The sequence below is a fragment of the Ovis canadensis genome, chromosome 20 (genome assembly GCF_042477335.2).
Source record: "Ovis canadensis isolate MfBH-ARS-UI-01 breed Bighorn chromosome 20, ARS-UI_OviCan_v2, whole genome shotgun sequence".
Lineage (NCBI taxonomy): Eukaryota > Metazoa > Chordata > Mammalia > Artiodactyla > Bovidae > Ovis > Ovis canadensis.
Genome location: NC_091264.1, coordinates 39,953,173 through 39,980,833, shown reverse-complemented (window position 1 = coordinate 39,980,833; position 27,661 = coordinate 39,953,173). Strand labels below are relative to the sequence as shown.

At 44.1% G+C, this 27,661-nt stretch overlaps 1 protein-coding gene and 2 non-coding genes across 6 annotated transcripts; 2 read left to right on the top strand and 1 right to left on the bottom strand.

The window, feature by feature from the left end:
* The first annotated feature begins 56 nt into the window (after nt 1-56).
* On the top strand, nt 57-26,178 carry LOC138425490 (glutathione S-transferase A4-like). 4 transcript variants are annotated; one of them, XM_069563440.1, is made up of 7 exons: nt 57-301; nt 13,264-13,369; nt 14,674-14,725; nt 17,597-17,729; nt 20,560-20,701; nt 22,093-22,224; nt 25,870-26,178. In XM_069563440.1, the coding sequence occupies exons 2-7, from the start codon at nt 13,283-13,285 to the stop codon at nt 25,990-25,992; spliced, it is 669 nt and encodes a 222-aa protein (XP_069419541.1). In that variant the 5' UTR covers nt 57-301; nt 13,264-13,282; the 3' UTR covers nt 25,993-26,178. The 4 variants fall into 4 exon arrangements, with proteins under 4 accessions (XP_069419541.1, XP_069419542.1, XP_069419540.1 ...); XM_069563441.1 differs by lacking the exon at nt 25,870-26,178 and adding an exon at nt 24,783-25,171 and having other exon boundaries at nt 68-301; XM_069563439.1 differs by lacking the exon at nt 57-301 and adding an exon at nt 4,318-4,437.
* On the bottom strand, nt 24,086-24,157 carry TRNAR-UCU (transfer RNA arginine (anticodon UCU)). Its single transcript has one exon. It is a non-coding gene; the product is annotated as a tRNA-Arg (tRNA).
* Nucleotides 24,767-24,873, top strand: LOC138426104 (U6 spliceosomal RNA). The gene has a single exon (XR_011251528.1). It is a non-coding gene; the product is annotated as a U6 spliceosomal RNA (small nuclear RNA).
* Nucleotides 26,179-27,661: the final 1,483 nt, after the last annotated feature.

Sequence of the window (27,661 nt, the reverse complement as noted above, 5' to 3'; positions counted from 1 at the left end):
GTAGATAACAACGGCTCTATCATTTCAGGCATAGGCTTTGAGTCACAGCAACCATGGGATGTAGGGCGGGGCTCTGGGTCATGTGGTGTCAGCCCCACTCTAGAGGGGGCTGGAGACAGATCAGCCACGTGGGTGATCAGTCATGCCCACGTGATGGACCTCCAATAAAACCCTGGACTTCCAGTTCTGCCGAATGAGGACATCTGGACACTCCGAGCCTGGAACCCTCCTGGACTCAGTCCTGTGCGTCTCTTCCCTTGACCGATTTTCATCTGTGTCCTCTCCGTAGGAAATCGTTGCTGTGAGTATGACCGTTTTCTGTGAGTTCTGTGAGTCTTTCCAGCAGACTGTTCGGGTATGAGGCCATTTGGGGGACACTCTGTGGGCTTCCCAGGTGGCGCTAGTGGTAAAGAACCCACCTGCCAGCACAAGAGAAGTAAGAGACATGGGTGTGATCCCTGGGTCAGGAAGATCCCCTGGAGTAGGAAATGGCAACCCACGCCAGTATTCTTGCCTGGAGAATTCCATGGACAGAGGAGCCTGGTGGGCTACAGTCCATGGGGTCACAAGAATCAGACACGACTGAACAATTAAACCACCACCACCGTGAACCTGCAGTTGGTGTCAGAGCAAGGGCGGTCTTGGATTGCTCCCTTCCAACGCTTCAGTGAGGGCAAACATTTCACCCTCACTTGGAGATTAATTTATACATGGGAGCAGACACTGACTTGGTACCAACCAGGGATCTCTGTCGTTGAGTTGTGTAGGACAGCAGGAAATGGCAGCTGTTATATGACTGGCTGGGATTTCAATACCCAGGGCCATTGCCTGATAATGTTATTCGAGCAGACCAGAAGCCATTGTGCAAACAGTGCTTTGGGGGTTTTAATTCTCTCAGACACAAGGGGGCCCTCAAGGCTGGCTCTTGGAGAAGACAACCAGTCAGGAAGCGCTGAATTGGAGGATTAGCGAAAATAAAGATGAAGGCCAAGCTGCCTCCAGTGAAGACAGGTTCCCACATTGCTCTGCTCAGGGTTGCTGCTGCTAAGTCGCTTCAGTCGTGTCCGACTCTGTGCGACCCCATAGACGGCAGCCCACCAGGCTCCCCCGTCCCTGGGATTCTCCAAGCAAGAACATTGGAGTGGGTTGCCGTTACCTTCTCCAATGCATGAAAGTGAAAAGTGAAAGTGAAGTTGCTCAGTCGTGTCTGACTCTTAGCAACCCCGTGGACTGTAGCCTTCCAGGCTCCTCTGTCCGTGAGATTTTCCAGGTGAGAGTACTGGAGTGGGGTGCCATTGCCTTCTCTGCTGCTCAGGGTTACACGACCTTAAATCATTCAGTTCACTTCCCATGTTGGAGACAAGTTCCCCCTCCCCCATCCTTCACAGGTGCAGTTTCCTGGCCTTCTCATAACCTTTTTGGGGGGTCCAGACCTTTTAGTCTCAACAGCCTCCACCGTCCCAGCTTCACGAGCCACCAGACTCTGGTTAAAGAGCCAGGAGGTCAGGCAGCGGATGATTGTCCTCAAAGATGTCAGCATGCTGTGTTCAGGAAGGCACCAGCCGTGTGAGGCAGGGAGACAGGGCAGAGAGGACGCATGAGGCCCACGGGCTAGACCCCACAGCAGCTCAGCCAACGGGGTGGAAGGGCACCCTGCAGATAAACAGGGCAGTTGTGGGGGCTCCAGTGTCCTCTGGGACAAAAGGAGGAGCTGAAGGGTGTAAGGTTCTGGCATCTGTCAGAGAAGGAGGCGCAGCAACTAATGAGCCCAGGGCCCAACATAAGCTGCTTAGAGGGGCTTTGGTAGACTGGGTGCCCAAAGGAACACGAGACACTACTGCCTGGGTCCCTGAGGAGGGCGGGTATGGAAGGGCCCGGGGGAGGAACAGCAGAAGGTGAATTCCAGGGGGCAGGGTCTGCAGCAAATGGCCACCAGCCCAGGCTCTCATACCTGCTGGTGTTCCCACTTTGTTGCATGTGCATTTTATTTCTCTAACCCAAATTGTCTGCCCAGAAGATTCCGTACCAGGCTCCTTGTTTCATCAGCTTCAGCGTTCCCACTAAGGGAATCTTCTGATCATGAACTCTGGCCCAACCCCACACCCCATGTTTCTTTCTCATCAACCTATTTTATTTTCTTCAAAGCACTTGACACCCACCATCAATCTCTCTGTTTAACCAATCTGTGTCTTTAAAGTGGATTTCTTGCAGAAAACCAAAAATAAGGTCTTGTTTTAAAATCCACTCATGAATGTTTACAACATTCATATGGAGCTCTGTATCATGGTCACAGGTGTAAAGCCTTATATGGAGGCCACAGAGGTGGAGGTCATCTCCAAACTGACCAAGTCCCACAGTAACCATTGCCATGAGCCTCCCTGATCTAAACTGGCCAGCTCCCTGACCCCATATTAGGAACATATACTCACCCAATTACCCACCCTATAGCACCCTAACTAATCACCTAATGCAACCCTTCCAGCAGGAATTTTCTTTGTCTTGAGACTATAAAAATTGGCTACTAATCCATGAAAGGAGTCAGCTCTTCCTTGAGCCAGCCCGCTGTTCTAACAGTGTCTCCTGCTTTAATAAACTCTATACTCCTCGCATTCTGTCTCATGTCTGGAGATTCTTTTCCAACTTGTGCATAGACCACGACAATTCACATTTAAACTGATTATTGATGTGGTTGCATTAATCTCTACTCTTTTCTTCTTTGTGTGACTCTTTTCTATTTGTTGCCTTGGTTCTTCGCCCCCCGCTGTTTTTGCTTTGTCTTCTACTCTTTTTCTTCCCTCTCTGTTTTAATTGAGCATGTTATACAATTCTATTTTTTCTCTTTTCTTAGCATGTCAATTATAGTTTGTATTTTTCTGGTTTTAGTAGTTGTTCTGAAGTTTGTAATATTTATATACAACAACACTAAGGCCACTTCCAACAACACTGTATCACTTCACAGGTGATGTAGGTACCTTATCAGTTCAGTTCAGTTGCTCAGTCATGTCCGACTCTTTGAGACCCCATGGACTGCAGCACACCAGGCTTCCCTGTCCATCACCAACTCCTGAAGCCTACTCAAACTCATGTCCATCGCGTCAGTGATGCCATCCAACCATCTCATCCTCTGTCGTCCCCTTCTCCAGCCTTCAGTCTTTCCCAGCATCAGGGTCTTTTCCAATGAGTCAGTTCTTCTCATCAAGTGGCCAAAGTATCGGAGTTTCAGCTTCAGCATCAATCCTTACAATGAATATTCAGGACTGATTTCCTTTAGGATGGACTGGTTGGATCTCCTTGCAGTCCAAGGGACTCTTAAGAGTCTTCTCCAAAGCCATAGTTCAAAAGCATCGATTCTTTGGCACTCAGCTTTCTTTATAGTCCAACTATAAGACCACTGGAAAAACATTAGCCTTAATGAGACGGACCTTTGTTGGTAAAGTAATGTCTCTGGTTTTTAATATGCTGTCTAGGTTGGTCATAACTTTTCTTCCAAGGAGTAAGTGTCTTTAAATTTTGTGGCTGCAGTCACCATCTGCAGTGATTTTGGAGCACAAAAAATTAAAGTCTGTCACTGTTTCCACTGTTTCTCCATCTATTTGCCATGAAGGGATGGGACCGGATGCCATGATCTTAGTTTTCTGAATGTTGAGCTTTAAGCCAACTTTTTCACTCTCCTATTTTACTTTCATCAAGAGACTCTTTAGTTCTTTGCTTTCTGCCATAAAGGTAGTGTTATCTGCGTATCTGAGGTTATTGACATTTCTCCTGGCAATCTTGATTCCAGCTTGTGCTTCATCCAGCCTGGGATTTCACATGATGTATTCTGCACATAAGTTTAAATAAGCAGGTTGACAATATACAGCCTTGACGTACTCCTTTCCCAATTTGGAACCAGTCTGTTGTTCCATGTCCAGTTCTAACTGTTGCTTCTTGACCTGCATACAGATTTCTCAGGTACCTTATAACTGCTTATAATTCCTCCGTCCTACCCCTTATAACACTGTTGTCATAGATTTCTTTTATCCATAAGCTATAATCATCTGATACATTGTTGGCATTATTATTTTGAACACCCTGCATTTATTTGCTTATATATTCATACAGCCTGTCTTCCCCAACTAGAATGTAAGCACTACCACCAATGCAGGAATTGAGTCTGACATACATAACCCTGGGGCTAAAACAGTACCTGGCACAGAGTGGTATTCAGTAAATATTTGTTGAATGAGCCAGTGGAATCTTTCTTTCTACTTACTTGAGTAACTTGATCAAACATCCAAACAACGGATGTAAAGTGAAGCCCTAGAGGTATGTACAAACTGGAATGCTCATTGGCCAATCTCTTGAGGGGGTAGAGCTTTCAATTACAAAGGAAAGGGTTATAAACCCTCACTTAATCCCCCTGAAGCACCCCAGAGAGGAGAGCCAGGAAGAGATAAGGTTAGTGGTGAAGTTCTTATCCGCTCTTTTTAGGCTTAGTTGGATAGTTTATTTTGTGACCAGTTTGTCACTTGTAGTCAGAAATTTTTTAAATTTTATGGTTAACTTAATGACTATTATTTCCTTTTATTTTTGTCGAAGTATAGTCGATTTAAAATGCTGTTCCATTCTCTGCTCTGCAGTAATGACTATTTCTAAACTTGCCTATATCAAACAAAAGGAACGGGTATTTTTTTCTGCAGAGTAGATACACAAATGAAAATGAAATAGCAAATGTACATCTAAACAAGGCCTTTGAAGACTATCATTTCGGTGCATGAAATGTGCATAATGTCAGACATCAAATGCCCTTAAAACTGTGTTACATATTAAGTGTAATTTCAAAAATAAGTATGTAAGAGTCAAGTGGTATTTCAGTTGACTGACGAACATAACGCCCTTGGTGGAACTTAAGCGTTTATTAATTTTTGAGCCATTACATTTTCTCCTCCTTGTACAAATTGCATCGTTTTGAACACAGCTGAAAAGAACACAGAAATCACCCACCCTGTGCCGGGTGCCTAACAGGTAAACTCAACCTCCTGCGCCCCTTGTATGCTCGGAAGATTCAGTTCAAATGATCTGACAGTGGGGTTTTCCCCTGGGGTCTTGCTTCCCCAGGGGATGGCGCCAAGTTGAAAGCAAGAGTCTCTAAGTCAAACCCTGACACAGGTTTTTCTAGAATTTGCCCCAGTTTTTAACAGCAGTGGGCCATGTGTGGTTCACTTTGTTTATCCTCCAAGGAGCCTGGGATGAAAGTCTCCTCGCTCAGCTATACTTTTCATTTAAGTAAGTTCGTTAGCCTTGCGGGAAGACGTCAACATGAATCAATCTGTTAGACTTTAATGCAAAGGAAATTTCATTTCTGTAACTGAAATATAGAAGATGCTTAGCATGTGAACTTGGAACAAAATTACCTCCCTCATCATCGTATAAGTAATCCCCACTCCCGCCCCACCCAGGAATAGGGTTTAGCTATTTGTGTCTTTAAAATGTCACGTAAACACTAGCTACAGCTCTTTTGGTGAGGGTGGGGCGGCTCGATGTAGGAGACTTTCCCTCTGATAGCATGTCAAATCCAACTAATTAAGGTGTCAGATCCAGGGACTTCCCTGGGGGTCCAGTGTTCAAGACTCTGTGCTCCCAGTACAGGGGGCACAGGTTCGATCCCTGGCTGGAAAACGAAGATCCCACGCGCTGCCCTGCTTTGTCATGAAGGCAAACAGTTCTGATCCACTGGAGAAGCAGAATAAATGTCAAGGATATTTCTAGTGATAATAGATTCGCCTCTTGTATTCTGGCCCAAAACATCTGCTAAAACTGGCAACTTCTTAAGTTAATCTCTCAAAACTTCCATTATCTTGAAAATTCAATAAAAGCTTGCTTTTTGCCTAACTGAAATCAAGGAAAATGTGCGTTGGTATGCCTAAATCATCCAGAACAACTGTTAACATTGTCAGCAGAATTTCACACCCACCACCCTCGAAAGACTGGCTGATTTCCCAACATGTGTGTTCAGCAGATAGAAGTACAGGGCGAATGAATATAGGGAGAAAGAAGTAAGATTAGAAAGACTGTTAAAGCTGAGAAAAGGAAGATGATTGAATTCTGAACCAGCTCCTCATTTTACAGTTGAAGAAACTGACATCTGTTTTTCCAGATCTGCCCAAGGCTTGAATCTACACACCTGATACTTGGTTAATCTTGGAGATTGGAGGAGGCCTTGCATTCTAGGGATTCCTCTCTTTAAGGGGGCCAGTGTAAATGATTCAACATAGGAAATGGATTTAGAATTCTGCCTGATTACCTCTCGCCTTCCTTTTCTCTGTTCTGGCCCCACACCCTCCTGCACATCACCATTTGCTCAGCCTGCTTTTTAAACATCAGATTCTGCATTTCGTGCCTGTTCAGCAAACCCTGGGAGAACCTGGGGCCACACCCTCAGCCCCAGGTGTAGTTTAGTTTGGCTTTCACTCTAGCTCTGGCTCCTCAATTTAATTTTAGTACAGGTACATCTCGTTTTTATTGTGCTCTGCAGATATTGCACTGTTTCTTTTACTTTTTTTCACAAATTTCTGTGAAACCCTGCTTCAAGCAAGTTTGTCAGCATCATTTTTCCAATTAGCATTTGTTCACTTTGTGTCTCTGTGTCACATTTTGGTAAATATTGTGATATTTCAAATTTTTTCATTATTATTAATTTGTTATGGTGATAAGTGATCTTTGATGTTACTATTGCAAGAAGATTATGACTTGCTGAAAGTTCAGGTGATGGCAAGCATTTTTTAGCAATAAAGTATTTTCTAATTAAGCTATGTACATTTTTTTAGACATAATGGTATAGCACAGTTAAAAAATACAGTTTAGTATGAACATAACTTTTATATGCACTAGGAAACGAAAAAAAAAAAGTGTGCCTCACTTTATTCCAATATTAACTTTATTGCTGTGGTCTGGAACCAAATCCTCAATTTCTCCAGGGTCTGCCTGTGTACAAATGAATCCCCTGGCAGGGGGTGGGGGGGGGTGTCTTGTGAAAAATGCAGCCTCTAATTCAGTAGATCCGGCCCAGGAAATGAGATTCTGCATTTCTAACAAGTTTCTAGACAAAGCTGATGCTGCTGGTCCAAAATCACACTTGTAGGAGCTTCCCTGGTGGTCCAGTGTTTAGGCCTCGGTGCCTCCGCAGCAGGGGGCATGGTTCAGCTCCTAGTCAGGGAACTAAGGGCCCGCATGCCACACGGCCAAAGAAGCAAAGCAGAAAACAACAACACTCTTCTAAAGAATGCCTTCCACTTCCACTGATTTTTTTTTCTCACATGTGACTGTTGCTACCATCTGGAGATATAGGTGTGTGTGTGTGCACGTGTGTGCGTGCGGGCGCATGTGCCAATTTTTGAGTCCTTACTATGTTTGGCAGTTTGTACACTATCACATTTCTACCACTACAAATGATTTAGGGACCATAAGGAAACTGTGGCTGAGAGAGGTTTAAAAACTTACTCAGGTGAGAAGAGGAGCTGAAATCTAGACACAGGTCGTTGCTTTTCCTGGTATCCAGGGCCTGACTCGGATACATGTTCTTCCACATTTTCTAAAAAAATTTTTTTTAATTTTAGTTTTATCTGCTCAAATTTTTGCCCACTGGGTTTTGTTTTTTTTTTTTTTTTTTTTTTTTTTTTTTTGTCCACTGGTTTGGACAACACCAGTTGGTTTTATTTTTATTATTGAGGTATAAGTGTTCTTTATATATTCTGGATGAGTTCCTCAATCAGGTATGCTTTGTAAATAATTTTTCCCAATATTCGATTTGCCTTTTCTTTTTGTTAAAAAATACCTTTCGAAAAGCAAAGTTTTAAATACTGGTAAGTGCAATTTTTTTTAAATTTGTGGGTTTTGCTTTCTGTTTATCACATCAGTCATTGCTTAATTTACAATCACAAAAAAAAAAAAGAAAAAGAAAAAGAAAAAGAAATTTAGGGCATGCTTGTTACTGAAAGACCGCACACCAAATATCCAAAGGCTGTCATACCATCATGACTGCTTTTCTGCCCACCTTGCCTTGGGCAGGTGGGGCTCTAAGTGGGATATGCGTAACCCTGCTCACCTCAGGTAAAGCCGCACACAGGAGAAGTTCAACACCCCTGAGAGATGAGTCTCAATTCCTAATGTCAAAAGGGTCATGTATGAAGGGCTTCCCTGGTGGCTCAGCAGTAAAGAATCCGCCTGCCAATGCAGGAGACATGGATTCGATCCCTGATCAGGAAGATCTCACATGCCGCGGAGCAACTAAGCCCTCCACCGAGCAACTAAGCCCGTGTGCCGCAGCTATTGAGCCCACATGCTGCAAGTGCTGCAGCCCACGTGCACTAAAGTCTGTGCTCCTCAGCAAGAGATGCCGCCACAGTGAGAAGCCTTCACGCCACAACTCGAGATAGCCCCCACTCCCTACAGCTAGAGAAAAGCTCTCATAGCAACAAAGACCCAGCACAGCCAAGATAAATAAATTTAAAAAATCATTTTTGTAAAAGAAGTCATGCAAGGAGTCTACTTTGGGAACAAGGTGTATTTAATTCAGGACACACCTGTAAGTCGAGGTCAACATAAAAAGCAGACTTGAAGAGATGCGAGTGAATTTCTACTCAGCATGACCCCTCAGGATCTTGTTCTTTCAGCAAGCTGTGTTCTCAGAGCTGTTTGCATTTGGGATGAAATCCAGAAAGAATTCTTTTGTTCTTGGCTTCTTTGTTTCCCACGAGCAGGATGAATATTTCCATCACACCTGTTCTTTCAAGCTTTGACAATGTACTTTTTTTTAAACAATGAGAATGGGGTTTACTTTCTGAAGCATAAACTTGGGCCTCTGTGTTACCAAGTTGTGGTTTGAAATTAATCTTTATTGAAATTCATTAGAGGTCAAGGATAAAGGACTAAAGAAGTTGGTTTAGGCCATTAATCTATAATGCTTTGGGAGTAGGGAGAGGTGGGGCTGAAGGAACCAAACGTTTTTATATATACCTAATCTGTAAGGCTCTGTCCCTGAGATACTATATTATGCATTTCTTAAACACTTATTCTGACTTACCTCTTCAGGGTCTGGATATGTTTATCACTACATATAAGGTTTTCCATGGCAGAAACCACATCTTATTTATCTTTGTATGACTGGAGTGTGCAACCTGGGACTGTAGCCATAGAAGGAGATCCATAAACATTTAACGTTGAAAGAATGAAAGAGCAAACACAGAAACCTTAACAAATGAAAAAACTGGTCTCCGTATATGCCTCATTGAGGTAACAGCTGCCATGTGTCTCGGATAGTGCCAGGTTGGTTCTGCAGGAGATGGAAGAACTATGCCATGACTCTTGCCTACCAGGAGTTTAATATATTGTGGTGTTGAATCCAGGGGAGCAGTTCATCCTGGGCTATGGTGTGAGATCGTAAGATGTACTGGGCCCCTTGTCTGTCTCTGCTATTCTAGAATAGACCCCCTGGGACGGGTTGGGTGGGGATCAGAGTCCTGTTGAGACTCCATCATTCACCTGAGAGCCCAATTCGGAATGTTGTGGAGCGCAGGCTGAGAGGTGAGGAAGAGCGGCTGGTTGGCTAGAGGCAGCCATCAGTGGGGCACGTGAACACTTGCTGGGATTTTTATAAGAAGTGGTGGCTGGTTACTGCTGCTGCTAAGTCGCTTCAGTCGTGTCTGACTCTGTGCGACCCCAGAGATGGCAGCCCACCAGGCTTCCCCATCCCTGGGATTCTCCAGGCAAGAATACTGGAGTGGGTTGCCATTTCCTTCTCCAATGCATGAAAGTGAAAAGTGAAAGTGAAGTCGCTCAGTTGTGTCTGACCCTCAGCGATCCCATGGACTGCAGCCTTCCAGGCTCCTCCATGCATGGGATTTTCCAGGCAAGAGTACTGGAGTGGGGTGCCATTGCCTTCTCCGGCCTGGTTACTAACAACTAGAAAAAAAGTTTCCGACTTTTGAACTGGAAGGTAAGATTGCAGGCTATGGTCCTGTTTATCTAAAATGAGTTCTCCTTCATTGTAACCCTGGGCTTTGGGGGTTCCCTTGGGCACCAGGGAAGACTTGGAGGTAGTGGTGGCGAGGGGAGTGATTCATCCTTTAACCTCCTACACATCTTGAGAATGTTTGTGGGTCAGGCAGAAATAAGTGAGCCGGGGAGGGAAATTGTGAACACAAAGGGTCACGTAAAATTCCCAAATACACTTCCTTACAGCAGCAAACCATATACGTGCTCCAATTACCCTCATAATCACAAATGAAGGCAAAAACCACACCAGTTTTTACATTTTAAATATCTTCTATTGCAATATCTGGTCAAATTTCCTGAAGTTTTACCTCTCTTTTACAAATATCAGTTGCATTTGTGACAAACATAAATCATGTATAAAACAAGCCAATCTTAGCATAAAAAATTCTAAGAAAAGACCACATCCACCTGTAATTTGATTAAAGAAGCATGGAAGACTCTAGTTGATATGGGTGAGACATTATGGTATGTATTTTATCTATTAATTTTTTTCAATCCTTGGTCTTCACAACAACTCTCTGAGGCAGGGAATACAACCACTACCCCCATCTTAAGGATTAGGAGACAGAGGCCTAGAGAGATGGAATAAGGTTGTACAATAGTGAGGACTCGTGACTCTAAAGCGCAGAGCCCCCAGCCTTTGAAAGACGGGAGTAGTCACACTCACTTATCACTTCTGCTTGAGCATCCAACCCCATGTCTAACACAGAGCAGGCTGTACATGAACAGAATCAGATGCAAACTTGGGTCCACTTGCCTATGCTCAGTAAAGCCAATCTACTGACACTGGGTTGTGGTGACGGAAAGAGTGGCACTTATTGCAGGGTACCAAGCGAGGCGTCCAGGACAGCTAGTGCTCAAAAAGCGCAAGCTCTCCGATGGATTTCAGCAAAGCATTTTTAAAGGCCAGGTGAGGGCGGGGGCTGGTATCACATTATCAATCCTCAGGCTCTGGTAGGTCTGGGGCCTATGTGCTCATGATCGTCAAGTAGTTAGTTTCTCCCATTTGGTGGTGGTTTTAGCATCTATAAAACAACTCGAGAATGTCCATCAGATGCCGTTAGTTAGGTACTTCAGAAAGGAGTGACAACAGAGGACAGGAGAAAGGGGGTCTGTTCCCAGAAGTCCCCACAAAGTCCTACAGCGAGTCACAAGCTTTCTCAATGTTCATTCTCTTGGACAGGCCCGAGGGGTTGTTACCCACATCCAGGAGGTTGCACTCAACGGAGCCCAGGCCTCCCTCTCACTCAGTGACTCTCCCCTCATTCCATTCCTGATGCCAGACTGCTCTCCACTTGTCCAAAGTTTGCAGCTTCTCACTGATTCCACCTCGAAAGCACATATCTCTACATCCCTTCGAATGTGGACTGCGATGCCAGCAAGAAGCTTGTCCCGTTCCTAACACGTTTAGAATGGCATTTTGCTTACAGTCCTTTTGTCTGAGAGAGTTCTATATCATTGGCACCATTGGTAGCTCACTCTTGACAAGAATTAACACATAATCTGGAGCCTCCAAGTCATGACACTCAGTGGCCACATGAGGTGCCCATCTCCTGTGAGCAGTCCAGGGCTGTGAGTTTTCATCTCACTAAGAGAATAACCAGACAGAAGAAAGACTATTCAGCCTACACTTTAGCACCCACTGCTCAGAAACAGCTTTCTGGAAGCTACCAGAGATGACTGTATTTAGATCCACGGTTTCTAAACCAAAGGGTAGCTTTCAACTTTGGCTAACTAGGGGAGCAGAATAGAATCACTATAAAAAGAGGTTTACCAGGATTTCCTTTGTCCCATTGGGTTTATTTCAAACAGAATTTGGACCAAACATTTCAGGAAGACAGAATGACAGGAAGCAACCTCAGAGCAGCCCCAGTTTGACTTACATCCTCATCCCTGTTTCTCAGGGCAGGTAGAGAGGAGTCAAATGGTGGGAGCGCTGTGCACCCAAGAGAGAGGAGAGACAGAGCTTCCCAAGTGAGACACTGGCATTCGACTTCACCAGTATTGCTTGATTTTTATCTGAAAGCTGCAGAATGCCTGCAGACCTGGAGGGGGTCCTCTGAGCCAGGACCCATTTGTCAGTTGCCAGTTTCATTTGCCTCCTGACACATGATCAGGGTCTGGAAGCTGGCCATCTGGATGTGAATGTCCCGGGCACAGGAACCATCTGTGTGGCTGCACCTTCCTCCTTTTGATTTCTAAGAGTGTGAGGGGCTGCTTCTATCTGGTCCTTAATCATCCTACAAGGGATACTCCAGGAGATCAGAGGATTCAGCAGTTATCTTGTTGGAGAGAGGTTAAGAAGACATAGTCACCGTCTCCTTTTCTCATATTTTCTCTACATTCGGTTTATTGTGCAATTAGTTTCAAGGTTTGTTAGTAGTGAGTTGCTAGACCTAAGCATAGCTTCTCTAATCAGAACTGTGGTACCTTTTTAATCATTGTGTCTCCCAGGACAATACAGTGGTGGGTTTTCAAGAAGCTCTTGAAATTCTCATGCAGGAGCTAACCAGGCAGTTTAAAAGGAATGAATCTTGACAATCGAACATAGGCAGTGCCCAGGAAGTGGCAAGACAGCAGGAAAGGAATCAAACTTCTCCAAGAGTTAAACCGTAAATCCAACGCAGAGAAGTGGCTGGTTGTGGGGGAAATGGCTTCAAAAACCTGCAAGACTTTGAGAACCCAAGTGACTCTGTTCTCATAGGATTGTGGGTATTAACAGTTATGTTTCCCATCATAAACTGACTACTGTTATTCTGATTTTTTACTTCCTTGCGAGTTTTGTTAGCAAAAGCAGCCACTTTAAGTGGGATCCTGGCTAGCACATTAGTGCGGGGCAGTTTGGTGCTTAACTGGTTTGTTTGTTCCTTCCCTATTTCTTAAATTGTGAGATAGAGCGTACACACAGGAAAGTGCAAACGTATTTCTATACAGTTTAAAAATTAATTATAATGGCTAATTACTAATTCTGTTTCAGAAACAGAATGTTATTAGCATCCCAGAACCCCCATACCCCGACTCCAATCACAGCTCCCATTTCTCCTCACTAGAGGTAACCACCATCTTGTGTCTGTCATAATTATTTCCTTGCTTCTCTTCATACTTTTGCCTCCTATGTATGTATCCCTAAATAATAGTTTTGTTCCACCAATTTTGGGATTAAGGGGAGATACACCATGTAGTCTGTGCTAGTTTGTTCTTTTAAATATATTTTCTTATTTTGCCCTTCAGAAAACCCAAGCCAGCACTCATGGCGGCCAAACCCAAGCTCTGGTACTTCCACGGCCGAGGCAGAATGGAGTCTATCCGCTGGCTGCTGGCTGCAGCTGGTGTGGAGGTTGGTTCCCGATTGGGAAATGGAAGGACGGGTAATCCGGGTGAGACTGAAGTGGTCCTCTTCACCTTTCAAAAGTCAGGATGGTTCCTTTCAAGCTGTATCCACTCTTTCCCTTTCCAACTGCCTTCCTGAGGTGAAGGTGGGCTCATAGTCCTCTGCTTAAACAGGGGTAGGAAGGGAGAAGCCTAGGGAGGTGTTCTGGAAGCTTCCTGAGCCTGGAAAGATCTTGGAGGATCACAGATTGAGGAGAGAGAGGAGACTCACATTTGAATCATTCTCTCAGTTGAGACCAGCTCATTTCCCAGGGTCTTTCCAACTCTGGTCAGCCCTTCAGTCCTGTTCTACCCATGGCTGTCCACTGGAACCTCAGCCCCAGCTGCAGCTTGCCCACCAACCCTTGGCCCTTCTCCTAAAGGCCTACCCCACAGGGATCTTTCCCTAACTTCAGTATTTTTTCTTAACCCTCTCTCTGACTTTTTCATAGATTTTTTACAACTGCTTTGGAATTGTTCTGTTTCATGCAGGTGTAGACTCCCTTGTCCCTATTTGAATGCCACTTCCTCTAGAACACGCACTTGGATCTTCTTTATTTTGCTTTATTTTACTCCCCTTATCTTAACCCCCATCTCAAGGTCTGGTGTACAAAAAGTCACTCTGTCCCACAAAAGCTCTGGAAACTCCATCAGTAAATGATGGTACCCCTACCTGAATAATGATCTTTGGGTCCCTTTCACTGAGTACGTGAACAAAAAGAAATGCCTAATTTGACCTGATATGGAGGGAGGAGGATGCAGAAGAGAGAGAAGAAAAAAAGAGAAGAAAGGGAAGAGGAGAAATCAGGGGGCAGTTGGAGGAAAGGGCAAGAGTTTGGAGAGAAGGCAGAGCTAAGATGCAGACAAGGGAAAATATGAATGGGGGCTTGGGGGTCCTTTAATCAGGCAGCACCCAAGAAGGGCTGCCAGTCCCATGTTAGCCTAAGCTACTCTTACATACATGGTCTGTCAGAGTTTTCAGCCACATGGTAGTTGATAACTTTGTGGTCTTTTCTTTCTTTCTTTTCTTTTTCTGGTTCAAGGTGATTTTTTATTTGAAAATGAATTTGTATGTTTATGCAGGAGATGAAAACACACTTATCCACTTAAAGGAGGGTATCCTCTCAGTAACAAATTCTTGAACCAGTGCTAATTTTTTAAACTATTTTTTACAAAATTTTCATTCTAGAAGCTGTTGGGAACTTTATACTGTAAGCATTTCTTTCTTTCTCTCACCTTAGGTCTATAACAATGTATCTTTTTTTTTTTTAGTTTGAAGAGGAATTTCTTGAAACAAGAGAACAATACGAGAAGCTGCAGAAGGGTGAGCCTAGATTTATTCAATGTTATCTTATGGGAAAAATAAAATAAGATACGTTCCCAGGAATATTCGTTTCAGCACAGAACTCTAGCATGACAACCATTAGAAAAGGCACAGAGCAGGGTTGCTAACACTGACTGTTCACTGTGCCCCCAGCATAGAGCTAAAGGTGTCATCGGCTCTGCCTCCTTAGCCTTGTAAAAATGTATCAGGTAGGTTATGACTCTGGCCTCGACTCAGCGACAGCCTGGGTTGATCCAGTGCCAACTGGTTCAGTAATCCCCATCCCACCAGAGAAGCCTTCAAGGATTCTTCACAATGATCCAGCGGGCCAGAGGAGAGGGAACAAAAGGGTGGGTGAATTCGATCTAACATATTCCCTGGTTCTCGTGGTTCATATTCACTTTTTCTTAGTGGTTTTAGTAGATAAACAGAGATCATTTTACCAGGTCACAACTGTAGAATCAAAACTATAGAAAAGATCCAAATTTGATTACATTCGGAAGAAGTTCTTAATCCCTACAATTCCCCGATTTTCTCCCACTAAGAGAGAAGACTGATACTTCTCCAGTCCTACTTCTCACAGCCATAATGTTATTTTCTTTATCTAAGGAAACCCAGGGTCCCTATTGTTGTTGATGAGCAGTCATGAAATTACCAGAGATTATTTTTTGAGAAAGACTTTCATCGAATCATCAGCTGACGTGCCATTTACAAACGGCATGGCTTTGGGCAGGACTTTTCATTTCTCTTCATCCTGTCCCCTTGCCATACAGTAAGAGAATCTTTCTTGTCTTGACTGCAGAGTACCAGCAAATCTCATGGAGAGGGAAGACCTGCTTAGCCCTTCCCTAATTTTCATCCAGGACCTTTATTATCTAGATAGAATCCCTCTGAAGCGCCTCTTCCCCTCTTCCTCTTCATTTCTGCCCCATTTTACTCTAAATAAGGACAGTCACATAATAGTGGTTAAATACCTATGCATTGAATAAATAAATGGATGTTGTTGTATAAACTCTTCCATGATCAATCTGGCAGGAAATGTTAGGGATTTCCCTAGCATTCCTAGCATTCCCTAGAAATGCAGGAAATCCTAGGGAACCCTCCATCCCTCCCTGGGTCTGTGAGGCTGTTGAGGACAGTCTCCTGGGGATTGCTGCCATCTGTAAGCAGGGGCAGCCAGAGAGAGCACTGGACTGAGAGTCAGGAGGCCCCCTTCTGCCGGCTTAGCTGTTCCCTCTGGGTCCGAGCAAGTCACTTTGCCCCACTGGCCTCCACAGTGCATTGTACATAATATGAACAAACTGAACTAAATGATCTCAAAGGTCCTCTCCTGTGTCCTTGATCTGAGACTTTCTTCAATTCTTCTGAAGAGGATCATCAGCTCCTAGAAGCAGGGATCATTTCTAATGGCTGTTTGCATCATTCATAAACAGCAACATAGAGCTCAGCTTTAGATGTTTATTCAGTTTTGGACAAATGTAGAATTGTCTTAGCAAATGGAGGTTTCATAGTCTCTCCACTAAAAATAGTATTGATATTTCTGAAGTACCATCTTGCCCAAAGAAACTCAGTAAAATGGGCAGGACAGATACTGTTACAGATCAGAAAACAGGCTCAGAGAAGTGAAAGACGTGTCTGAAGTCCTCCATCACCCTCACAGGACAGGGACACTGCTGCTGCTAAGTCGCTTCAGTCGTGTCCAACTCTGTGCGACCCCATAGACGGCAGCCCACCAGGCTCCCCCGTCCCTGGGATTCTCCAGGCAAGAACACTGGAGTGGGGTGCCACTGCCTTCTCCGATGCATGAAAGTGAAAAGTGAAAGTGAAGTCGCTCAGTCATGTCCAACTCTTAGGGACCCCATGGACTGCAGCCTGCCAGGCTCCTCCGTCCATGGGATTTTCCAGGCAAGAGTAGTGGACTGGGGTGCCATTGCCTTCTCCAAAACAGGGACACTGGCTCCCTGGAAAGCTGCCACGGTGCCTGTGCTAGCTCTCTGCCACCACATTCCCACATCTCATTAGGTCAACTATTGGAAGCTGGGGAAATGAACTGTGGCCTTTGCCAGTGCACTAGTGAAATCTGACTCCTATTCTGGATAAAATTCCTTATTCTCATTAATGTACAGGTGTTAATGAAAATTTAAAGGCTACTCATTCCTTCAGGACTCCATGAAAAAGTACATCTTTAAATGCATTATTTATACAGGCAGTTCACTCAGAAAGAAGAAAAATTTGATTTTACTGAACCTTGATTGTTGACAGTATTCAGTGTTTTACTTATGTTATGATGTTTCATCTTTTCAAAATCCTGCTCGGTGGATATTACAGCTATTTTAGAGAAAAGGAAACTGGAGCTCAGATAAGTCATTTGCTTAAAGTCACAGGGCTTGAAGGGCCAAAGCTGACATTTGGGCCCAGGACCTGGGTTCTTGCTGTCACATCCATCCCGTTGCCGTGCAGACCTAGAGTGATACCTGTTGTCCTTTTTAAAGAATTCAGACTCCATCCCTGAATCAGAGTATCTGGAGGGTGGGGTGAGTATTTTTAACAACCACTTCTTCCAGGTGATTCTTATACACCTGAAACTTTGAAAACCAAAAACACTGATACTATAATTCAGTCAGAGCAAATGTAGAAAGCCTTAAATAACCACGATTAGCCAACATGCAAAAACCCATGAACCTATCAAGCAAATCTCACATTTTCCATTAAACAAATGGTAGGCATTTCCTCAGCAACTGGGGTCTTAAACTCATCCCTTTGGATGAAAACTAAGAATCACTCAACAAAATTAGAAGTGGACCCTCCTGCAGGCTGACCACAACCATGGAGGGAGAGTCTCTTAACCTAATCTCTTCGCTCAAACCACAGATGGACGCCTGCTTTTCGGCCAGGTGCCTCTGGTTGAAATTGATGGAATGGAGCTGACACAGACAAGAGCCATCCTCAGCTACCTTGCTGCCAAGTACAACTTGCATGGGAAGGACCCGAAGGAGACAGTCAGGTACCAGAATGCCCGTGCCAATATTTGGTTTTGGCAACCAAGCTCTGCCTTCCTACACCGAGACCCAGATCAGATGCAGCCTTTCACCCTGGAGGGAGGGGAGGAGACAAGGGGACAAGGGGAGGTGCTTGTGCTACCCCAGTATGTCTTGCGCATGCTCTGAACACCTGCTCCTGGATGCCCCTTCTACTCTTCACAGAGGTCTGCATTCGACATTCTCATATTCTCTCCCCACTCCTAACAAAGTTTGTTCTCATAAAAAGATCTCGTAAACTACTCTGCACAAAGGTGGCAATGACTGATTCAGCAAACAAATATTGAGCATTGTATCAATGACCTATTCCTGCAAATAATGCTATATAACATGTCACCATGAAGCCTAGGGACTTAAGTCAGCAAGGACTTGTTATTGCTCACTGGTCTATGGGGGAAGCCTTGGTGGCTCAGTGGTAAAGAATCTGCTTACCAATGCAGGAGACTTGGGTTTGATCCTTGGGCCAGGAAGATCCCCTGGAGAAGGAAATGGCAACCCGCTCCAGAATTCTTGCCTAGGAAATCCCATGGACAGAGAAGCGTGGCAGGCTACAGTCAATGGAGTTGCAAAAGAGCTGGATACGACCGAGTGACTAAACAACGCCACCAGTCAATAGGTCATCTGGGTGTCAGCATTTTCAGGCCAGGCTTAATGTATCTTGGCTGGACTCATTCCTAGGTCTGTGGTCAACTGGTAGTCAGCAAGGAGAATCTGGTTGGGGTGCTGGCTGACCATCAGTTGGTGAGCAAGTGGCCACCTGTCTCTGTCTTCTTTTCCCAAGCTTGTTCTTATTGCAGCCAGGTAGGGTTCTCAGAGAGAGTGAAAGCACACAGGCTGTTAGCTTCTGGGCTCAGAACTGGGACCTCATTCTAGCGGTCAAATCGAGCCATGAGGTCAGCCCAAGCAGCAGACCCCATCTACTAATGGGAGAGCTGCCAAGCTTTATCACAAATACTGAAGAGTGAAGATCTGTGGCCTTTTTTTTTTTTTTGCATTTCTACACCATAGGGATCCACTCTGTGCTATGCATTGTGCTAGGCCTGGCTGAGCATGGCTGGGTTCTTTCTCCCAGGAATATTGCAATTTTGCAAGAAATGAGTAAACTTAAAATGAAGACTTGCAACAGTAAAAATTTTCCTGGATTTGTGGTCGGAGACCTGTTCAGGGGACCTATTACAAATTATACTCAAAATTTTGTAATAACCTATAAGGAAAAAATAAATATATCTTATGTACTTATAACTGAATCACTTTTCTGTACACTTGAAACTAGCACAATACTGTAAATCAATTATACTTCAATAATTAAAAAAAAATAAGTCTTCTGTTCTAATATCTCAGTTCAGTCCAGTTTAGTCACTCAGTCGCGTCTGACTCTTTGTGACCCCATGAATCACAGCATGCCAGGCCTCCTTGTCCATCACCAGCTCCCAGAGTTCACCCAAACCCATGTCCATCGAGTCGATGATGCCATCCAACCATCTCATCCTCTGTCGTCCCCTTCTCCTCTTGCCCTCAATCTTTCCCAGCATCAGGGTCTTTTCCAATGAGTCAGCTCTTCGCATCAGGTGGCCAAAGAATTGGAGGTTCAGCCTAAGCATCAGTCCTTCCAATGAACACCCAGAGTTGATCTCCTTTAGAATGGACTGGTTGGATCTCCTTGCAGTCCAAGGGACTCTCAAGAGTCTTCTCCAACACCACTGTTCAAAAGCATCAATTCTTCGGCAGTCAGCTTTCTTCACAGTCCAACTCTCACATCTATACATGACTACTGGAAAAACCATAGCCTTGACTATGGACCTTTGTCGGCAAAGTAATGTCTCTGCTTTTTAATATGCTGTCTAGGTTGGTCATAACTTTCCTTCCAAGGAGTAAGCGTCTTTTAATTTCATGGCTGCAATCACCATCTTCAGTGATTTTGGAGTCCAGAAAAATAAAGTCAGCCACTGTTTCCACTGTTTTCCCATCTATCTGCCATGGAGTGATGGGACCAGATGCCATGATCTGTTTTCTGAATGTTGAGCTTCAAACCAACTTTTTCACTCTCCTCTTTCACTTTCATCAAGAGGCTCTTTAGTTCTTCACTTTCTGCCATAAGGGTGGTGTCATCTGCATATCTGAGGTGATTGATATTTCTCCCGGCAATCTTGATTCCAGCTTGTGCTTCCTCCAGCCCAGCGTTTCTCATGATGTACTCTGCATATAAGTTAAATAAGCAGGGTGACAATATACAGCCTTGATGTACTCCTTTCCCAATTTGGAACCAGCCTGTTGTTCCATGTCGTTCTAACTGTTGCTTCCTGACCTGAATATAGGTTTCTCAAGAGGCAGGTCAGGTGGTCTGCTATTCCCATCTCTTTCAGAATTTTCCAGTTTATTGTAATCCACACAGTCAAAGGCTTTGGCATAGTCAATAAAACAGAAATAGATGCTTTTCTGGAACTCTCTTGCTTTTTCGATGATCTATTGGATGTTGGCAATTTGATCTCTGGTTCCTCTGCCTTTTCTAAAACCAGCTTGATATCTGGAAGTTCATGGTTCACATATTGCTGAAACCTGGTTTGGAGAATTTTAAGCATTACTTTACTAGTGTGTGAGATGAGTGTAATTGTGCGGTAGTTTGAGCATTCTTTGGCATTGCCTTTCTTTGGGATTGGAATGAAAACTGACCTTTTCCAGTCCTGTGGCCACTGCTGAGTTTTCCATACTTGCTAGTCACACCAAAAAAAAAGTAGTGGATCAGGAAACCCCTACACAAAGGTTTCTCTTGGATTGAGAGTTCTCGCTGTTTGTCAGGATCGACATGTACGCTGACGGCACTCTGGATCTCATGCTGATGGTGGCGCTGGCTGCGTTCAAACCCCCGGAGGAAAAAGAGGAGAGCCTGGCTTTAGTCGTGAAGAAAGCTAAAACCCGGTACTTTCCCGTGTTTGAAAAGGTAGGCTGCGGGGATCCAGTTTGGCCGAGGCAGTGAGGCCCAGCGTGAGGGTCTGTGACAGCTGGGAGCTCGGATCCTCCAGCGGAGCAGGGCGGGGCTGACATCTACGAGGGTGACCCTCCCAAGTCCCCGCCCCCGGGTCCTCCCCCTGAGCCCAGGCAGCAGTGGGGGTGGGGAGAGGGCGAGATATGGGGGAGGGGCATACACAGCGCAGCAAGTCCCCTGGTCTACCTCCCAGCTGCAGGGATCAGGGACAGTGACATTCCCCATTGCTGATAAGAGTAAAGAGTGAAATCTTAAAAGGCAGAAGCTGTGTTGGTGCTGTACTGCATTTGGACCAAAACTTTAATAAGGATTCCCAAATAAATGATGTAAAATTATGGAACCTCTAACCAAACAAAATTGGAATAAACCAAGGGCAGTGAAGGACTGATGCTGAAGCTGAAGCTTCAATACTTTGGCCACCTGATGCAAAGAGCAGACTCATTGGAAAAGACCCTGATGCTGGGAAACATTGAGGGCAGGAGGAGTAGGGGATGACAGAGGATGGGATGGTTGGATGGCATCATTGATTCAATGGATATGAGTTTGAGCAAACTTCAAGAGGTGGTGAAGGACAGGGAAGCCTGGCTTGCTGCAGTCTATGGGGTCACAAAGAGTTGGACATGACTGAGCAACTGAATAACAACATTTACCTTTGTTTCTTATTTATGGAATAAACTTGTGCATTTTACATCTGCTATTCAAAGCAGCACCTGAGGAATTTTTATATTTGTTTTTCACTGGATGGTGAAAAGGCTCATGTTTGAGCTTCTGGTATCCCACTGGTACCTTATCTGTGGTGTAGTAGCCAGATTCTAGTTAATTATGACCTTTATGTCTTCTCTGCTGGTGGGTACAGTTTTACTTAACCAGCTCTAGGCTCGTAACAGGAGTTCCACTCCAGCACTTCACCACCCAAATTGTCTTGATCGTCACTGTCAAATTTCCAAGAAGATTGTGTGGATTGCGGCAATATATAAGGGTTAGTCGCTCAGTCGTGTGATTCTCACAGATGTGGGTTCGATCCAGCAGTCTTCCTGGGTCAGAAATCTTCCCTGGAGAGGGGAATGGCTACCCACTTCAGTATTCTTGCCTAGAGAATTCCATGGACAGATGAGCCTGGTAGGCTATAGTCCACAGAGTCCAGAGTCAGACACAACTGAGTGACTAACACACACACGTAAAGGTGTTAGTTTCATTCTATCCTTGCAAGCATTCTTGGAGATTATCAAGAAAAAGATTCTTAAGTAAATTTGATCTCTACAAAAAACCCCATGCTTTTGTTAAGTGTTTAGCCAGGCAAAACAGTCTTTAGTTTTATTTGATATTCTTTATTTTTCTTTCTGCAGATTTTGAAAGACCACGGAGAGGATTTTCTCGTTGGCAACAAATTCAGCTGGGCAGACATACAGCTCCTGGAAGCTATTTTAATGGTGGAAGAACTTGATGGTTCTGTTCTTTGCGACTTTCCTCTGCTAAAGGTAGAGTTTTAGCATCCACCCAGAGTCCAGGGCAACAGGAACAGACACAAAGACTGAAACGAAATATGCCCCCAGGCCAATCTCCAAAGAAAGTTAAAAAGGCTGTTTTAAAAATCGTTACTTCACTCATTTTGGTAATTGTCTCCTGCTCACAGAATAGGATGATTAGGAAATAAATCCTTATGGAAGGAGAAAGAAGATTCTGATTTCTACCATGAACATTTAATGCTTTCTGTTTTTGTGGTGCTTTGAGTGTTTTTCCTGGCTGATGGGTCTGCTTGTGTTGTTTTCCTCTCCAGCTCCTACCAGACCACTTTGTCCCCTTTCCTCCCCTGATGCTATCTGTTCAATCAGTTCAGTTACTCAGTCATGTCCGACTCTTTGTGACCCCATGAACTGCAGCACGCCAGGGCTCCCTGTCCATCACCAACTCCCAGAGCTTACTCAAACTCATGTCCATTGAGTCGGTGATGCCATCCAACCATCTCATCCTCTGTCATCCTCTTCTCCTCCTGCCTTCAATCTTTCCCAGCATCAGGGTCTTATTCCAAAGAGTTAGCTCTTCACATGAGGTGGCCAAAGTATTGGAGTTTCAGCTCCAGCATCAGTCCTTCCAATGAATATTCAGTCCCTCCAATGAATATTCCTTTAGAATGGACTGGTTGGCTCTCCTTGCAGCCCAAGGGACTCTCAAGAGTCTTCTCCAACACCACAGTTCAAAAGCATCAATTCTTCGGCAGTCAGCTTTCCTTATAGTCCAACTCTCACATCCATACATGACTACTGGAAAAACCATAGCTTTGACTAGATGGACCTTTGCTGGCAAAGTATGTCTCTGCTTTTTAATATGCTGTCCAGGTTGGTCATAACTATTTTTCCAAGGAGCAAGCATCTTTTAATTTCATGGCTACAGTCATCATCTGCAGTGATTTTGGAGCCCCCCAAAATAAAAAAGTCTGTTGCTATTTCCATTGTTTCCCCATCTATTTGCCATGAAGTGATGGGACCAGATGCCATGATCTTCATTTTATGAATGTTGAGTTTTAAGCCAAGTTTTTCACTCTCCTTCACTTTCATCAAGAGGCTTTTTAGTTCTTCCTTGATTTCTGCCGTAAGTGTGGTGTCATCTGCATATCTGAAGTGATTGATATTTCTCCCAGCAATCTTGATTCCAGCTTGTGCTTCCTCCAGCCCAGCATTTCCCATGATGTACTCTGCATAGAAGTTGAATAAGCAGGGTGACAATATACAGTCTTGATGTGCTCCTTTCCTGATTTGGAACCAGTTTGTTGTTCCATGTCCAGTTCTGTTTCTTCTTGACCTGCATACAGATGTCTCAGGAGGCAGGTCAGGTGGTCTCGTATTCCCGTCTCTTGAAGAATTTTCCACAGTTGTGATCCACAGTCAAAGGCTTTGGCATAGTCAATAAAGCAGAAGTAGATGTTTTTCTGGAACTCTCTTGCTTTTTTGATGATCCAACGGATGTTGGCAATTTGATCTCTGGTTCCTCTGCCTTTTCTAAATCCACCTTGAACACCTGAGCTATGAAGGCCCTCAATTGCTCAGAGCCTCTGCTCAGAGGGTACAGCCTCTGCTCAGTCAGGACGACTGAGCGACTAACACACACATATGGGTGTGTGTGTGTGTCTGTGTGTGTGTCTGTGTGCCTATGTGCCTGCCTCTCTCCTGCTACACTGCCAGTCCTCAGACCTCTCTCTGAATCCTGACACTGCCAGACCTTACCTAGCTTCTGTTTCAGTTCCTTACAAAGATTTTCTCTAATAGGTGACCACAGGTTTTGTACTTCAAGAATAGCATTTTTTATTTTTTTGGCTTTGCCACACAACATGTGGGATCTTAGTTCCCCGACCAGGGATCGAACCTGTGCCTTTGCAGTAGAAGTGCAAAGTCTTAACCACCAGACCACCAGGGAAGTTCCAGAGCAACACTTTTTAATAACAAAAGTACATAAGACATTTGTATAACCGCCCCCCCCAAAAAAAGACCTATAATCCAACCAACCAAATGGTTATGCATTAGACTTCCTGACCTCTTATTTTACATTTCCTCCTAAATGGCATCATGCTAAATATCGTTCTGTGGCCTGCTTTTAACATTTTTTTCACTTATCATAAATATATTTACAGTCAACACATATTCTTCTGCAATATAATTTTATTTTCTTTTATTTTTATTAGGCAGGAGAGTCTCATCTTTTTTGAAAAATCAGAACTTATATAAAAAGGGCATAAACTGTGAAATTTCATTCTCACCACCACCCTCCTACATTCTCACCTCTATAAGCTCTTTTATTGGCTCCTGTGTGCCTGTCCAGTGTTTATGCAGATACGAGGAAATATGAGTTATATGTTTGTCTCCCCTCCTCCCACTTTCTCACACAAAATGGAAAATTGTGTATATTGTGTTCTGGCCTGGGCTATTTTTTTTTTAACTAAACAATGCAATGCAGTACAATCCCTGTCAATACAGGGATCTTCCTTTTTTCTTTTATATATAAAATATCATTTAAAATTACTGACCTGTGCTCTCATCGGCAGCACATGTACTAAAATTGGAACGATACAGAGAAGACTAGCATGGCCCCTGAGCAAGGATGACATGCAAATTTGTGAAGCGTTCCGTATGTTTATATGGCACATGTCTACATGGCGGCTATGGCCTGGGCTTGGAACGATTCGTAACCTGGATTCTGGACAGGTATCACATCCGAGATGTGTGTTTGTACCCTCGGTTTGTCCAGCGCTGAAAGCCATGACCGGTCCCCGCCCCCCCCCCCCACCCCCACCCCCACCCCCACCCCCACCCCCAGAGCTTTAAGGAAAGAACACGGTTCATGGAAGGAACAAACTGCCTCTTAAAAGAGAAGCCAAAATCTTCCCCCTGCTTTTTTTTTTTTTAATCCATTGGGAAAAAATAAATAAATAAATAAATCCATTGGGGTATGTCCGTTTCTGTTTTCTCTTTTTTATTCCTACTACCACAGAAAGCAGTTCAAAACATTTTGAATATCAAGTAACATTGATGTTATCATTTTAAGGAAAAAATACCCATTAAAAAGTCTGGGAGAAACTGTGGCATGTAGGTCTGCAGTTAGGAGTATGTCTCAGCGCATTATCCACCTTTAGGTTACAATCTTTTATGTCGTATGTACCACATATATCATTAAATAATTTTAAATTATGAAAAAAAATTACTGACCTTTTTCTTTTAGGGATATAACATAATTTATATAGTTTTATTTTCCAAGAAATATAAATTATTTCCAATTTTTCATTGTGGCAATATTCTTATAGTTATCTCACACTCTTACTTATTCTCTTATAATTAATTTCTAGAAAAGAATTGGTACTTCAAAAAATATGAATTTCTAGAGTTATTGATATGTACTACCTAACGGTGTCAATGATTTTTCACTAAGAAAATTTCACTTATGCCAAACAGGCCTGCAGTTGTATTACTTTCTCAGGAATACCCAGCAAATACGATTCAAGGGAGTGACATATTCAACATTCTAGGCCTCACCAATGGAGGATCTAAGCTTTCTACCTCTTGTAACAAAGTTTTGGGCTCCCTTAAAGGTTGTGACTGCTCTTAAGAGCCTGATTTTACTATTTCTCATTTCAGGAATTTAAGACAAGAATCAGCAACATTCCTACCATTAAGAAGTTCCTGCAGCCTGGGAGTCAGAGGAAGCCGCCCCCGGATAGCCACTATGTTGAGGCTGTCAGGAACGTCTTGCAACTCTAAAGGCAGCAGTCTTGGGATGGCACACTAATAAACCAATTGCCTCACTGGCTCCTGTCGAAGCAAAGCAAATGGTGTAGATTCTAGGAGTAATCTAAGTGTAGATTCTAGGAGTAATGTGTCCAAAAAGAACAAAACCATATTGTCATCAGCAGCAAATGCCAAGTAAATGCAATTTAAAAAAAGCCATTCTGATGTGTGATAAATTTTTAAGCTTGTCAATTGTGGATGATAGTTACAACTTTTATTAAATTACTACTCTGTGTAAATAAAGAGGAGGTTGATACGAAGACAAAACAAAACAAGAGCTTCTCTGATGGCTCAGATGGTTAACAATCTGCCTTCTCAGTCAGACGCAACTGAGTGATTAACACTGTCAACACACACTGATATGAAATTCTTCAGGCAGAGGCCTACAGAGGGCACTGTTCTTGCTGTCTGCATCGAAACCAAGACCATTAAGGGAAGTGGAAGTGAAAGTCACTCAGTCGTGTCCAACTCTTTGTGACCTCATGGAATTCTCCAGGCCAGAACACTGGAGTGGGTAACCTTGCCCTTCTCCAGGAGATCTTCCCAACCCAGGTATCGAACCTAGGTCTCACATTGCAGGCAGATTCTTTACAAGTTGAGGGAAGCCAGTGAGTGGTGATTTGAGAGGGCAGGATCTCTCCAACACCCACAATGATTCTGAGTTTTGGGGACAGAAAAAAGTGGCAAACGACAAATCAGGAGTAAGATGATGGTGACACTAGTTAATCCTAAGAGGAAGCATGGGGGACAGAGAGTGTCCAGAAAACATTTTGCAGCAGTAGAAAAATCGTGGATGATTAGACAACCTTATTCCACTGAACAGAGACACCTGAGGCTAGGTTTTGCCTTGGTTGAACAATTCCAACTACAATGACACTGAGATTAGACGCAGTGTTAGTTAATCTAGTTGCTCGGTCGTGTCTGACTCTTTGTGACCCCATGGACTGTAGTCCACGAGGCACCTCTGTCCATGGATTCTCCAGGCAAGAATACTGGAGTGGGTTGCCGTTCCCTTCTCCAGGGGATCTTCCTGACCCAGGGATTGAACCTGGGTCTCCCTCATCGGCAAGCAGATTTTTTTACCATCTGAGCCACACGGAAACATAACCGATGAATAATTATACAGATTGACCCAAAGTTTCCCTAGCCTTGATATACTTTCTTTAAAGGTGATTATTAAGTTCCCAAGTTGTGAAATTTGAAACTCAACCCCAGTCCAGGGCTCTGCTGGGGGAGGGATGAAGAGCTATTTAGGGTGATGTTCCAAGCCTTCCCGTGGGGGCAGCGGTCTCTGGACTGGAGCAGGGCCCCTGCCAATGACTTCAGGTAGACAACTTTACGAGCCCTAAACTGCTACTGGGATGTCTGCCCAGGCTACACACTGGATCTGTTTCTGCGTGTACACCTCGGTACATGACCTGACTTGTGAAATGACTTAATGACTCATCAGACTTCTTGCGGTTTCCTCAGGACCAACCACAGGACATGAGCATTCCCATGCTACACCCTGTCCCATCCTTTCCTCCTGCCCATTCAGACGACAGACTGCTCATCAGTTATGACAACCCAGGCCAGTCAACACCCCCGCCCAGTCAGGGTGGAGCCTGAGACCCTGCTGCCAGTCAAAGCTCAACCTAGGGAT

What these genes read in the sequence shown, in the direction of transcription:
- LOC138425490 (XM_069563439.1), top strand. Translation starts at nt 4,322, where the DNA reads ATGCTCATTGGCCAATCTCTTGAGGGGGTAGAGCTTTCAATTACAAAG. An exon ending in GACCCGAAGGAGACAGTCAG is followed by an intron (nt 17,730 to 20,559) that starts GTACCAGAATGC and finishes GCTGTTTGTCAG; the next exon opens with GATCGACATGTACGCTGACG. An exon ending in GCGACTTTCCTCTGCTAAAG is followed by an intron (nt 22,225 to 25,869) that starts GTAGAGTTTTAG and finishes TTCTCATTTCAG; the next exon opens with GAATTTAAGACAAGAATCAG.